At 45.9% G+C, this 13,749-nt stretch overlaps 2 protein-coding genes across 3 annotated transcripts; both read left to right on the top strand.

Moving 5' to 3' along the window:
- The first annotated feature begins 5,396 nt into the window (after nt 1–5,396).
- marcksl1b (MARCKS-like 1b) lies at nt 5,397–8,126 on the top strand. Its single transcript, XM_084697186.1, has 2 exons — nt 5,397–5,845; nt 6,854–8,126. Exons 1-2 carry the CDS (start codon nt 5,759–5,761, stop codon nt 7,352–7,354), a joined length of 588 nt encoding a protein of 195 aa, XP_084553312.1. The 5' UTR covers nt 5,397–5,758; the 3' UTR covers nt 7,355–8,126.
- Nucleotides 8,127–9,246: 1,120 nt separating this feature from the next.
- On the top strand, nt 9,247–13,452 carry hdac1 (histone deacetylase 1). Of its 2 annotated transcripts, XM_084697111.1 has the most exons (12): nt 9,247–9,385; nt 9,954–10,066; nt 10,293–10,410; nt 10,603–10,677; nt 10,840–10,978; nt 11,187–11,328; nt 11,423–11,515; nt 11,795–11,903; nt 11,992–12,369; nt 12,555–12,701; nt 12,770–12,818; nt 12,916–13,452. In XM_084697111.1, the coding sequence occupies exons 1-12, from the start codon at nt 9,331–9,333 to the stop codon at nt 12,941–12,943; spliced, it is 1,446 nt and encodes a 481-aa protein (XP_084553237.1). In that variant the 5' UTR covers nt 9,247–9,330; the 3' UTR covers nt 12,944–13,452. The 2 variants fall into 2 exon arrangements, with proteins under 2 accessions (XP_084553237.1, XP_084553238.1); XM_084697112.1 differs by lacking the exon at nt 12,770–12,818 and having other exon boundaries at nt 13,039–13,202.
- The last annotated feature ends 297 nt before the right edge of the window (nt 13,453–13,749 follow it).

Below are 13,749 nucleotides of genomic sequence, written 5' to 3'. Positions count from 1 at the left end.
TGTCACAAGGAATTTATACTGAAGTGACACCATTATTTCTAACAATGTGTGTGTGTGTATATATATATATATATATATATATATATATATATATATATATATATATATATATATTTATATATGTATGTGTCTGTGTGTGTGTGCATGTTAGAACAAGAGATGTCAGAAATATAACAGAAAATGACCACAAGCTAAATCAAGAAGGAGAAGGAAAAACAGAGAAGGATGCCAAAAATATTGGTGTGGTGTGCTTGGTAGTGTGGCCTTGATCTGCTAAAGCCTGCTGGCATGACCTGGAAAAGAAAATTTGTCCCAAGCACCAGTCTGGCTTGTTTGGAGCCAAAGTTTCTGGTCTGATGGAGGTAGACATCCAGGATGAACATTCAAAACCCTATGAAGTATGTAAAGCTACCATGGAGAAAGGCAAAAGGCAAAAACAAAATTCGAAAAAGGTTTCGAAAAGGTCATATCCTCTCCTTTCACTGTGTAAAAAATTATTTGAGAAAAAAAAATGTGAATGGTTGAAAAAAACGATCATCTAAAAAGTAAAAACAAAACACGTTTTCTACTGTTTTCCCACCTTCAAGAAAAAGCTCAAGACACACTTATTCCGGGAGTACAACGGCACTTAAGAATGCTTGGCTGGACTTGTTAGTTAGTTTCCTCCAGGATCACAATGACTCTTATTAAGTGACTTGTTGCTCTTTTAGGTTAGATATAACGATGTTAAGTCTTGTACTCACTGTGAAATATTTTACTGTTGATTGTTCTTCTACAGGTACAGTCCTGCACTTTTGTGGTTCATGTCGTTTTAATTTGTAACTTGTATAACTGCATGCTCTTATGGGTCTTCCCTTTTGGAACTTGTTTAGCTTTTTCACAATGTATGCTTCATGTTTTTGGCTACTTGCAATGTTTGGGACTATCTCGTTGTTATGATCAGTGACCTATGCTCTTTTGTAAAGCTCTCTCTTGGAAGTCGCTTTGGATAAAAGTGTCTGCTAAATGAATACATGTAAATGTACTGTACTGTACTGTACTGTACTCTGCTGTACTCTACTGTACTCTGCTGTACTCTACTGTACCCTACTGTACTCTACTGTACTCTGCTATGTTTAGGCTTCTCTGTTCTCCTCTCTCCATTTACTGTGAGTGGAAAACATGTTTTGAAAGGTTGAAAACATATTTTTGAAAAAAAGTTACATTATAGATAAGACAGAGGGAGTTAGCAATGTGGACATGACTGAGAATAGAGACATTCCTGATCACCCATGGCCATATATGATGGAGATGTTGGAAATTGTCAAAAAGGACAGTAAAGTATGACAGTGTGTGTTGCTCGTAAAATAGTATATAGGAGACTTTGTGTGGTTTTGGAGTTTCTAGATGTCAGTAAGTTGAATAACTTCCTAAATCTTCCTGTGCTACCCCACAACTTCCCAGGAATTCCCCTTGAGGGAATCCCCTTTCATGTGTAACCCCTGCCCTCTGTGAAGACAGCCAACCAGAGATGGAGAAGGAGAGAGTGAAAGTAAAAAATAAATAACATAAAAAATGTTTGTCTGTGATGTCCTACGTTGCTTTTATTCTGGGGGAGCGTGGTCTCGTTCTTGTGTACTGTACCAACTTTATATGGTTGAATGACAACTAAAAACCTACTACTACTACTAAACACCAGGCCATCTGCACTTATGTTCAGAGTTGAAGTATTAATGGTGTTTACATGTGGACTGCTCCTGAGTCTCCGAAGCACACATTCTGTTTTCACTTTCCTTTTCTCTCAACTGACAAATCACATCAGACAACATTTACTGGAAAAGAGAAAATCCCGGTTTTCTTTGGAACTCTTTTGCAGTTCCAAGGAAACAGTCCTAACAGGCTAAATGTGTATTTAATAGTTCTGCCCTGGACACACACATGTGCTCTGCTTAGCCACGTGATCAAGGTTGAAAGGACAGGGTCAGGGGTCAAGGCAGAGCAACTTGGTGAGCTCTCACACAGACGGCCTGCTCAGAGAGGAGGTGTGACAGAGAGATGGGAGCCATCCTGGAGGTTAGGGTCAGGGTAGGGGTTAGGGTCATGGTGGGGGTTAAGGTCAGGGTGGGGGTTAAGGTCAGGGTGGGGGTTCGGGTCAGGGTGAGGGTTAGGGTCAGGGTGGGGGTTAAGGTCAGGGTGGGGGTTAGGGTCAGGGTGGGGGTTAGGGTTAGGGTCATGGTGGGGGTTAAGGTCAGGGTGGGGGTTAGGGTCAGGGTGGGGGTTAGGGTCAGGGTGGGGGTTTGGGTCAGGGTCAGGGTGGGGGGTTAAGGTCAGGGTGGGGGTTAGGGTCAGGGTGGGGGTTAGGGTCAGGGTCAGGGTGGGGGGTTAAGGTCAGGGTGGGGGTTAGGGTCAGGGTGGGGGTTAGGGTCAGGGTGGGGGTTAAGGTTAGGGTGGGGGTTAGGGTCAGGGTGGGGGTGTCCTCCATGCTGTGTGGGTGGTGTTCCCAGCTGTTTAGGTCCACACCGGAACTCACAGTTCAACATGATTTTGTGATGTTTTTCACAGGTTTGACATCAGGTGAGCTAGTCGTGTCTGTGGAAAGTACCGTGGATGTGTCATCAGCCTGTGTCCCAAGTCATGGGCAGGGCTGTTCTCTGGATACCCAGGTGAATTCCACTCACACAGTGGGCAGGGCTGTTCTCTGGATACCCAGGTGAATTCCACTCACACAGTGGGGAGGGTTGGTGTGTGGGCTGAGGGCATGACATCAGTCTCTCTCTCTCCAACCTCCCCCGCTTTACTTATCAAAGTATGAAAACAATGTTTGATTATACTGACACTAACAACTCTAACATAGAGCACCACCATGAATCTGAACTCTGTCAGAGAACTCACAACTGATGCTACAGGACACAGGGGTCTACATGACACAGGGTCTACAGGACACAGGGTCTACAGGGGTCTACAGAACACAAGGTCTACAGGGGTCTACAGGACACAGGGTCTACAGGACACAGGGTCTACAGGACACAAGGTCTACAGGGGTCTACAGGACACAGGGGTCTACAGGACACAGGGTTTACAGGACACAGGGTCTACAGGACACAGGGTCTACAGGACACAAGGTCTACAGGGGTCTACAGGACACAGGGGTCTACAGGACACAGGGTCTACAGGACACAGGGTCTACAGGACACAGGGGTCTACAGGACACAGGGTCTACAGGGGTCTACAGGACACAGGGGTCTACAGGACTGACAGTGTCAGTCTCACTCTGATGCTACAGTCTTAGGACTGACACAGAGGTCTGTCTCACTCTGACCTCCAACTCAAAGTCCCTGTGCTGGTTAGACCCCAGTCCCCCCCCCTCTCCACCCTCACCCCCACCCCCCCCCCCCCCCATCCCGCAGTGTGTAGAACAGCATAGACTGTGTGTGTGGAACATGTGCCCTTTGCCCTGACGTGTACTGATCCCATGACAAAGCTGCTCTTTCACACACATACACACACACACGTTAAAGACAGAGCACAGTGGAGCACAGTGGAGCACAGTGGAGCACAGTGGAGACAATATGAGCCCAGGTGCAGTCATCGTTATGATCATCCTTTCAAAAGATGATCAGAGAAGAAAGGAGGAATTCAGGTGTCGTTTCAAATGGAGCCTGAGGCTACTCCTCAATCCTTCATCCTCCCTCCCCCTATCCTCCATCCTTCCTCCCTCTATCCTCCATCCCTCCATCCCTCCATCCCACTATCCTCCATCCCTCCATCCCTCTATCCTCCATCCTTCTATCCTCCATCCCTCTATCTTCCCTCCCTCCTCTGTGTTCCGGTAACTTCTCTGGGGGCCCAGGAGGCGATGTGTCAAGGGCCTAGCATGCCAGGCATTCCAGCGCAGACAGAGGATACTTTATGACATCTCCCAAGCCCGGGGTGGGGGGGACAGAGAGTGGTGTGTGTAAGAAAGGTTAGATGATCAGCGTGTGTGTGTGTGTGTGTGTGTGAGAGAAAGGTTAGCTGATCAGTGTGTGTGTGTGTGTGTGGTGGTGGTGGGGGGGGGGAGGCAGTCATGAGCACAGCCTTTCTCCTAGTCTGACATCTTGGTTAAGAAAAGGGGTGAAGGGGTGGTAGGATCATATTTTCAGGAGGGCTTGTATCTGTGGGTTATTATTTTGGAACACATTTATAGCAACAATCGGATCATCTCTTGGGTAAGGCTTTAAGAACACATTTCCTAGGCCATGCTTAAAGACATAAATGAGGACTGAGTGCAATGTGTCTTACTTAGTCACATGAAGAAAAAAAACATGTAAAGATTTATACTATTTGGAAACAGTTTACACTCAGCATTGTGTGGTTACTGATCTCAACGGTTTGAGATTTTCCCATAATACACGATAGAACTTCAACATCTACTGAGGTACATGAGAAGAAGCACTGGTCAGATGGCTGAGTGGTTAGGGAGTCAGGCTATTAATCAGAAGGTTGTTGGTTCGATTCCCGGCCGTACAAAATGACATTGTGTCCTTGGGCAAGGCACTTCACCTGTGGAAGAAATTGCGATTTCCTGTGTGCTTACATTATTCACTAATCAATAGAACTAGTCATTGGATACTAGTTAGTATGTTCTCATGTAAGCTTGCTATTAATAAGAGTAGATTGTGTCTATGTGTCAGGGTTAATAGATGTTCGGGGTCAGGAGAAAGTGCTGGCTAAATGTTCCTTGTTATGGCTACAAGGAGAGCTCCAACTATGAACTCTCTAGGCTGAGTGGTCATGTGTTGGGAGCTGTGAATCTTTTCCTCTGAGACTGTTGTAACGTCATTACTGCCTGACTGTCACTATCTATGTTTACATTCTTGTGCCCTATAAAAGATGGTCCTCCAGCCTTCAGGGCTGAGAGAGACATGATTGAGACCTAAGCCTGGTGTTGTGTTGTCATTTATGGTCAGAGGTCCGATTTTCTCTCCCAATCTGCAGATTGATAATACTTATTGAAATCCAGAACTCAACTGAACTTAGTCACTCCGTTTATGAAGAGACGGACAAAACACTTTCTTCATCACACCCTTCTTGCCTTGGGGAGAATGTACCTGTACTTACTGTAAGTCACTCTGGATAAGTGTCTGCTAAATGTAAGAATTAGCTCAATGGAACTGATTGTCAAATTGTGGCACAATCTTGACAAGCTGAACAGAACGACTAAGTTTTACGAAATTACAGAGACCTACAAACATGCACGTTGTTATCGTCACAGAATGAGTGATCGTCCTGAGTTTCAGCATAGTATGCTAATTTACAACCACTACTATACCTACCGCATCAAAACGCAAGCTATCACAACTGTTTGAAAGTCGTAAAGTGTTATCGGTGAAAAGTGATAAACTGCTCTCTTTCCCCGTCCAGTCGCTACCACTGCCGTGACTGACGGGATGAGGGGAGGTTGGGGGTCTTCCAGAGGGCGGAGAAACGTCAGGAAGGTTTGTGTGATTGGACGTGGCTCCCAGACCACGCCCGTGGGTGGTCTCCCGGCTGTCTAGAAGCGTCGCGGCCGCTACGTGGTCCACAACGACGGATCATCCTGCTGGGGCGACACGCTCAACTACCGGACCAGCCAAACTAACAGTTAGCTAGCCACTCATTCTCTGAGGGGTCAGAAGCCTAAATTCAGCCTCTTTCACCGTTGGATACACACCGTTGGATACATACCGTGGAGCTGGATTAACTTCAAACTACCTTTGCAGTTTTCCTTTTCAATTTTTAAAACCCTCAATAAAAGACGATGGGATCCCAGACGTCCAAGGGAGGAGTAGCTGTGGAGGCGAACGCGGCTGCCGCGGATGCTGCCGCTGTCAAAACTAATGGACAGGTATGTTTACGCTCACTTCAATATTTTCTAACTCAAACAGAAAAGAATAAGTAGTTTGGTTTTAATTGTGTGTCTGATAATTTGTTATTATTGAGGACGTTGTTTACTTTTGTCGGTAAACGCTGTAGTAGCCTAGACGTAGAGGTGTGGGGTTGTTTGGGGTGAGTGATAGCCACGCTATCCACGAGAGGATTAAATCACATCAAGCGTAGTATTGCGAATCAAATGTATTGATTATAAATGTTGTAAGTAGTAGATATTTAGTCATGTCGAAGCTAAACAGGATGACTGGCTAGCCGCTGAGGTGACCGCGGTTGAAGTCTGCCCGGGTGCAGAAGCCCCAGACACGCCGGTCAACACGCTCTGAGGGGACAGGTGTCCCCGCTTAAGACCCAGGACGGATGCATACACAATCATTATGCATTTGAAGTGTCCAATTGTGAAATTAGTTTATCATAGTTAGTAATTAAAACGGATTAGACTTCGAATTCAAGCAAGTGTAGATTGCAGCCACACCCCTTTTTATCCATCGAGTCTAGACAGATGTCTAGCATTGGTAACGCACGTCTCATCACAACCAAGACATGCATTGTATAAACAGATTTTTTATTTAGCTCATACAGCGGTTGAAAGTTCCCAATTGAAAGTACCGTCGTTTTCATTAAGAATTGTGAAGTAAAACACAGCTTTGCGTCGTCGCCTTTGTTGAGAGATCATGATGCTCCGTCTGTCTGGAAGCCGCTTCACACGTGCTCATGTGGAGTGATCGCCGCCAGTCGGTTGACCGTGGTGCTGCAAGGCGTCACCGTCGAAGGAGACGGTGGTTAATTGATGAGCGCGACGATGTTCTGACGGATTTAGATTGATCTAGAGATTCGACTAAAGTCCCTAAATGTATAAAATCAGTGTAACCTACACTTTGAATGTGAGGAATATTTTTCACCGTTCTTATTATAACATGTTGACAGTTGGTAATTTGGTGCCATTTTCTCTCCAACGTTTTTCCAGGAGAACGGCCATGTTAAGACCAACGGAGACGTTTCTGCCAAGCCAGACAGCGACACCGCAGCCACCAACGGTTCTGCCGAGGCAGCCAAGGATCCGGAGGTGGGAGCGGGCGGTGACGCCATCGAGCCAGCGCCCGCGGCGGACGGAGAGGCCAAGCCCAAGGAGGTCGCCAAGGAAACCCCCAAGAAGAAGAAGAAGAAGTTCTCCCTGAAGAAGACTTTCAACTTCAAAGGCCTGAAGAAGAGCAAGAAGTCTGGTGGGGAGGTGAAGGAGGAGAAGGAGGGGGTGGAGGAGGCAAAGAAGGAGGAGGTGAAGGAGGCGGCTCCTGCTGCTGAAGCTCCCAAGACGGAAGAGGAGCCTGCCAAGGAGGAGGCGCCGGCTGCTGTGAAGGAGGAGGTGAAGGAGGAGGTGAAGGAGGAGGTGAAGGAGGCCGCCCCAGAGGCCTCAAACCCTACAGAGGAGAGCAGCTCGACCCCGGCGCCCTCTGAACAGAAGGAGTGATGCTCCCTTCAGCTCACAACAAACTGCCTGAACTGTTTTTCATGAGAGAGAGATAGAGTATATATATATATTTATATATATGTGTATATGTATACATATGTATGGATATATGTATATGTACATATATACACGTCATGTGAGACTCCTCAACGTGCCACTTTCGTCATGGTAACAAGACGACAGACTAGATTCACTAGTTCACTTCCCTGGTTACACCTCGACATCTGGACCTTTCGAGTATTATGGGCTGGCCACTGTGGAGCTCAGTGAACGGAGACGGAGGAAATAACAACAGCTTTGGACTGAATGATGAATTTAGACCCTAAACATCACATCCACGCGTCTGAACAGAGATAGATAGATCACCACCACCTGAACTGACTGTTAGATTATTAAAAAATCTATCTGAAATTTAAAAGAGACTTGCCAACTTTTTACACTCCTATATTCTAACCCAAATTTGAAGTATTTTGTGGTGTATAATAGAGACCCATCTTAATGATTCAGAGAAGCTATGTTTTGTTTGTAAAAAAAAAAAAAAGAGAAAAAGGCAATGTTTGGTTTTTATCTTGGCTATTAAAAAAGAGAAGTCATGAGCTTGCTACGTTCACTGTTGAGGTTTGAAATGAAGTTGTTTGTCCTGTCAGCCTCGATCTGCTTATGGCTCTGTAAATACATTGGACTGATTTATGTTCATTATTTTGCTAATGTTGACAGATGTTACTGGTTTTATTGTAAAGTTGATAATGATAAATAAATGTTGGTTACCTGCCTGTTGATGCGTAAATATAGTTATTTACAGAACACCACTCAATGATGCATGTATAACACAATAATAGACATTCATATCATCATATCATCATCACTTTATGGAGTTTAATAAAACTAATACACCACCACGGTAACACCTAGAGTCATTTACTTAATTCAACAAATCTACTATAAAATGTATGATAGGAATTATAGATACACATACAAATTTTGTGATCTTGAGTTGTAACATCAAAATGCAAACCTTTGATAATAAAAAAGTACATCTGGAGAATGTTCTGTGTAAGATTATAATGAGCTCAATCTGCAGTGTCGATCACAGCAACATGTAGGCTTTCCTTCCCACAACTCTGGAACACATGACAACGCCTGGTGGTTTGAAACAACTTGACCTCAGGGAAGGGGAGGCATGCATAATCTGTCTTTTAGCTACCTCATGCTATCCATCTACTCTTTAGGATGATTACATTACAACACTCTTTAGGAGGACAAACTATGAAAGAGAAGAAAATGGAGCACCCCTCTTGGTATTATGATGAACCCTGGCCATGTGGCCTCTGGCTTTGCATGAGTACCCCTTCAGACCAGGAACATCTGATCAGTACCCCTCAGACCAGGAACATCTGATCAGTACCCCTCAGATCAGGAACATCTGTGTGTTTATACATCCTAGTTCTCCTGTTCTGGACATGGGGTAATGTTATGTTTATAAAGTTATCCTGATCCTGTGGAATCCAGATCAAGAACAGGCTGATCTGGATGAAATTGAGAAGATGCTTGACCTGGTTCCTATGGTGATACGCTGAGTTAAGATCAGAGCTTTTTTTAGATTCAGCCTTCCAACAATATACATTATTTAAACAAGGCCTGAAGCTCTCGGTTGGGGTGAGAGAGGAAATGTAATAAAAATGCTCTTTCATATAAAATGCTGAACTATTTTAATGAAATACTAAAAACAAGTACTGATTGTCCGTCTCTATGAGTGTATATTTATTATGATCGAAACATTTCTAAACATCCCAATATTGTTCAGAGGTGTGGTAGGTCCAAATGAATCAGACACAATTATGGGATGGGAAACGCGTATGGTCTAATTATTTATTGTTCAAAGGTGAAGTAACCTTCGATGAGGGGGGGGGGGGGGTGTTCCCCATCATGCACGTCCGCAGCAGCCGGCGGTCACAGCAGACGAGGACTGGTTTAAAATGGCGCTGTCTTCTGCTCAAGGAACAAAGAAGAAAGTTTGCTATTATTATGATGGTAAGTGATAGACTCAATAGACTTGCATTTTGGTATCAGATGTATGGTGTATTAGTGCACGTCGTGGGCTCACAACAATTGTATGTATTCTAGTTTTAAAAGGGGTGTTGAACATGGAAGTTTGGCTAGCGCTAACGTTAGCCAGACAGCGGTTAAATACTACTAGCAAGCAAGCTAGTCTAGCAATTCAACTAACAAGCTAGCAAGCTAGGGTGCAATCAAGAAATGGTTGTCCCGATTACTGTAATAAGTTAGCTAGGCTAGCAGTTGTGATTATTGCTACAGTCAACATGCATATGATCAAGATGTTTTGATATAAATAATAGACTAGTTTTTGCTTCTATATAACGCGGTCTAAGTCAATTTTTTGTACGATTATTTCACAAGACAAATAGCAGGATGGCATTAACGTCGTTAGCTAATTTGCTAGGTTAGTTCCACTATATTGGTGATCTAGTTTCACTAACACTGTCTGGGTAACGATGGACACAAGTTCGACTCGTGTGAATCCTGCCTGTCAGCTGCTGTGATGGTGTGTGTTATCACCTCTGTCCTCCTCCTAATCCAGGAGATGTAGGGAACTACTACTACGGCCAGGGACACCCTATGAAGCCGCACAGAATTCGCATGACACACAACTTGCTGCTAAACTATGGACTGTATAGAAAGATGGAGATCTACGTGAGTAGACAACAGGACTGGGATGGGATTAAATAATGTGTCATTATATCACTGAGGGAATTGGGAGGATACTGGATTCTTTATTCTGCATAAATACTACTAACTCATCTTCAACCCGTATTTGTCAAAACCAAGATGTCATCATGTTGCTAGGTAGATTTGTAAACCCAGGTTTATTCTTTCCTCTCCTCCCATTGGCTGTTGCGTGTGTTACCTGGGACTGCAGAGACCTCACAAGGCCAGTGGAGAGGAGATGACCAAGTACCACAGTGATGACTACATTAAGTTCCTCAGGTCCATCCGGCCAGACAACATGTCTGAGTACAGCAAACAGATGCAGAGATGTGAGTTAGATGAGCCCTTCTGCACTCTCATCACTGGACTCATGTCATGGGAGTCATTTGATTGTAGGAATCACAGGGAACTCAATAGATCACAGGTCTTTCATACTGGGGGGGTGTTATTGGATGTGTGTGTATGACAGCTGCAGTAACATGACTTCTGGGTTGTGACCTCATCATGCTTTCCTCCCTCAGTCAACGTAGGAGAAGACTGTCCTGTGTTTGACGGCCTGTTTGAGTTCTGTCAGCTCTCAACAGGGGGCTCTGTCGGTAAGTCTCTCTTTCCCTCTCTCTCCACTCCCCCCTCTTTCTCCCCCACCCTCTTTCTCCCTCTCTTTGTTTCTCTCACTCCCCCTCTTCACTCTCTCCTCCTCACCTCTCTTGAGCTGTTAGCACCAGTAACAGCCCTGTCTCCTGGCCTCTCTCCTGTAGCGGGGGCAGTGAAGCTGAACAAGCAGCAGACTGACATTGCCATCAACTGGGCCGGAGGACTCCACCACGCCAAGAAATCGGAGGCATCCGGCTTCTGCTACGTCAACGACATCGTCCTAGCTATCCTGGAGCTTCTCAAGTAACAACACTGTCTGTGTTTCAGCCTGTCTGTGTTTCAGCCTGTCTGCCTGTCTGCCTGTGTTTCAGCCTGTCTGTGTTTCAGCATGTCTGCCTGTGTGTTTCAGCCTGTCTGCTAGCCTGTCTTCCTGCCTGTCGGTCCTACAGTGTGTGTGTGTATCAGTCTGGTTGAGCATGCTCAGTAGAAGCTGTCCTGCTGTTCCCTGCAGGTACCACCAGAGGGTACTCTACATAGACATCGACATTCACCATGGCGACGGGGTAGAGGAGGCCTTCTATACCACAGACAGAGTCATGACGGTGTCCTTCCACAAGTACGGAGAGTATTTCCCCGGGACAGGAGATTTGCGGGTGAGAGAGACAGAGAGAGGTGTGTGTGTGTGTGTTTCAGGATATCTGAAGGTGTGTGTGTTTCAGGATATCTGAAGGTGTGTGTGTGTTTCAGGATATCGGAGCAGGGAAGGGGAAGTACTATGCTGTAAACTATCCCCTGAGGGACGGCATCGAAGATGAGTCCTATGAAGCCATCTTCAGACCGGTGAGTCTCCCAGGACCAGCACTGAGTTTCCCTGCCCTTTTGATGCTGGGGGGGCCATGTCTCCTAACAAGTTCAGTGAAACATGAACAACATGACCTCGTCAGGCCCCTTTGCTGGGCCAAAGCAGAGGGGTTAGAATTAAGGTTAGGGTTTAGTGGTTAAAGATAACATCATTTTTAATGGGAGTGAATTGTTAGGATCTTTATGATAGAGACACAAACCTGTGTGTGTGTGTCAGATCATGGCTAAGGTGATGGAACCTGTGTGTGTGTGTGTCAGATCATGGCTAAGGTGATGGAGATGTACCAGCCCAGTGCCGTGGTGCTGCAGTGTGGAGCTGACTCTCTGTCTGGGGACAGACTGGGCTGTTTCAACCTCACCATTAAAGGTACTCACACACACACATGCATTCACACACCTATCTTGCTCCTTTCAGAACAGTGTTAACGTGTGTGTGTCTGGTGGTGTGTGTCCAGGCCACGCCAAGTGTGTGGAGTACATGAAGAGCTTCAACCTGCCCCTGCTGATGCTCGGTGGAGGGGGCTACACCATCAGGAACGTGGCCCGCTGCTGGACCTTTGAGACGGCTGTGGCTCTGGACAGCAGTATTCCTAACGAACTGCCCTACAACGACTACTTTGAGTACTTTGGGCCGGACTTCAAGCTGCACATTAGCCCGTCCAACATGACCAACCAGAACAGCAGCGAGTACCTTGACAAGATCAAGCAGCGTCTGTTTGAGAACCTGCGCATGCTGCCCCACGCCCCTGGAGTCCAGATGCAGCCCGTCCCTGACGATGCCCCACACCCTGACAGTGGAGATGAGGAGGACGACCCCGACACGCGCATCTCCAGTACGCACACACTCTCACACACAAATGCTAATGTGTCGTCACCAGGCCTAGCCTAGTGTGACATCACCAGGCCTAGTCTAATGTGACATCTCAAGGCCTAGCCTAGTGTGACGTCACCAGGCCTTGTCTAATGTGACAAACAGGCCTAGTCTAGTGTGACATCACCAGGCCGTTTGTGTTTTCAGTCCGCGCCCACGACAAGAGGATCGCGTGTGACGAGGAATTCTCAGACTCCGAGGACGAGGGTCAGGGGGGTGGGCGCAGGAACGCAGCCAATCACAAGAAGACCAAACGAGTGAAGAAGGAGGAGGAGAAGGAAGGGGAGAAAAAAGGTGAGGTCTCCATACACACACACGCTCATTCATTAATGGTTCACTGAATGATCACTTGCTTTTGCCAGATGTGAAAGAGGAGAAGGAGGATGAGGAGGAGAAGATGGATACTTCAGGGTAAGAGAAGCTGCTGACTGGAAGAAGCAACTTAACCTTTGACTCTTCTCACTACGGTGTCTGTGGTGGTGTTCTAACTGACAGTTCTTTCTGTCAGGCCAAAAGAAGAGGTTAAAACCACCTGAGATACGAGCAAGACGTCTGAAAGGAGGGCTGGTCGGTTCCGACAGATGTGCGATGCTTGAGGACTAACTTATTTCCCACTGATGTTCATGTCTAGATTCCTGGATAAAGCTGTGAAGTTAAGAGTTCATGTTCCTGTAGCGCCTCAGATAGCCAGGGTCAGAGGTCAGCCAGGGTCAGAGGTCAGCCAGACCGCGGACACCAGCTTATTCTTCTGTTTGGTACTTTTTCATTTTTTATGATGTATGCTCAGATGTTTCCAGTATTTCGGCACACTGAGGGATTGCGCAATGTTTAAATGTTTTGTTTAAATGCAGATGTTTTTCTGACCTGTGTGTGCTAGGTCAGAGGGTGTTGCTGGGTCAGTAAGACCTTGTTTTAGACTTGATATTTTGTACTGTTCTCCACTGACAGGAGACACCTCCAGCTGTATGGGAGTGTCAGGTGGTTGTAAATGTGCGTCTAACTTTGGTTACAAAAATAAAGATGTTTACTGTCTGCACTTACTGTTTCACTGGGTAACGTGAAAGTTATTCAATATGTTACTTCAAACCTGTCTCTATACAGAATGAAGGAGCACATTGTTTCTGCAGTGTACAGGGTTCCCATGCTTGACTTGAAAAATCATTCCATGCTACCTCCAGATTTTCCAGGGATCATATTAAGTGATGATCTATATGCCCCTGAAGCTTTCCTCCCCCATTCGCACCCCCCTCCCCTCACACACACACACACAACCCCCTAGGACACCTGATTACTTTAAAATATGTGCCAGTCATAGATTTTCTTATTAGGTGTGCGTGTGCTC

This window comes from Hypomesus nipponensis, chromosome 4, assembly GCF_054491055.1.
Source record: "Hypomesus nipponensis isolate SF chromosome 4, ASM5449105v1, whole genome shotgun sequence".
Taxonomy (NCBI): domain Eukaryota; kingdom Metazoa; phylum Chordata; class Actinopteri; order Osmeriformes; family Osmeridae; genus Hypomesus; species Hypomesus nipponensis.
This window is presented reverse-complemented; position numbering and strand designations above follow the sequence as displayed.

Bases quoted from the DNA above. Each gene is read 5' to 3' on its own strand.
- marcksl1b (XM_084697186.1), top strand. From the start codon at position 5,759: ATGGGATCCCAGACGTCCAAGGGAGGAGTAGCTGTGGAGGCGAACGCG. The intron at 5,846-6,853 runs GTATGTTTACGC...ACGTTTTTCCAG, and splicing joins CTGTCAAAACTAATGGACAG to GAGAACGGCCATGTTAAGAC.
- hdac1 (XM_084697111.1), top strand. From the start codon at position 9,331: ATGGCGCTGTCTTCTGCTCAAGGAACAAAGAAGAAAGTTTGCTATTAT. The intron at 9,386-9,953 runs GTAAGTGATAGA...CTCCTAATCCAG, and splicing joins AGTTTGCTATTATTATGATG to GAGATGTAGGGAACTACTAC. The intron at 12,370-12,554 runs GTACGCACACAC...TTGTGTTTTCAG, and splicing joins CCCCGACACGCGCATCTCCA to TCCGCGCCCACGACAAGAGG.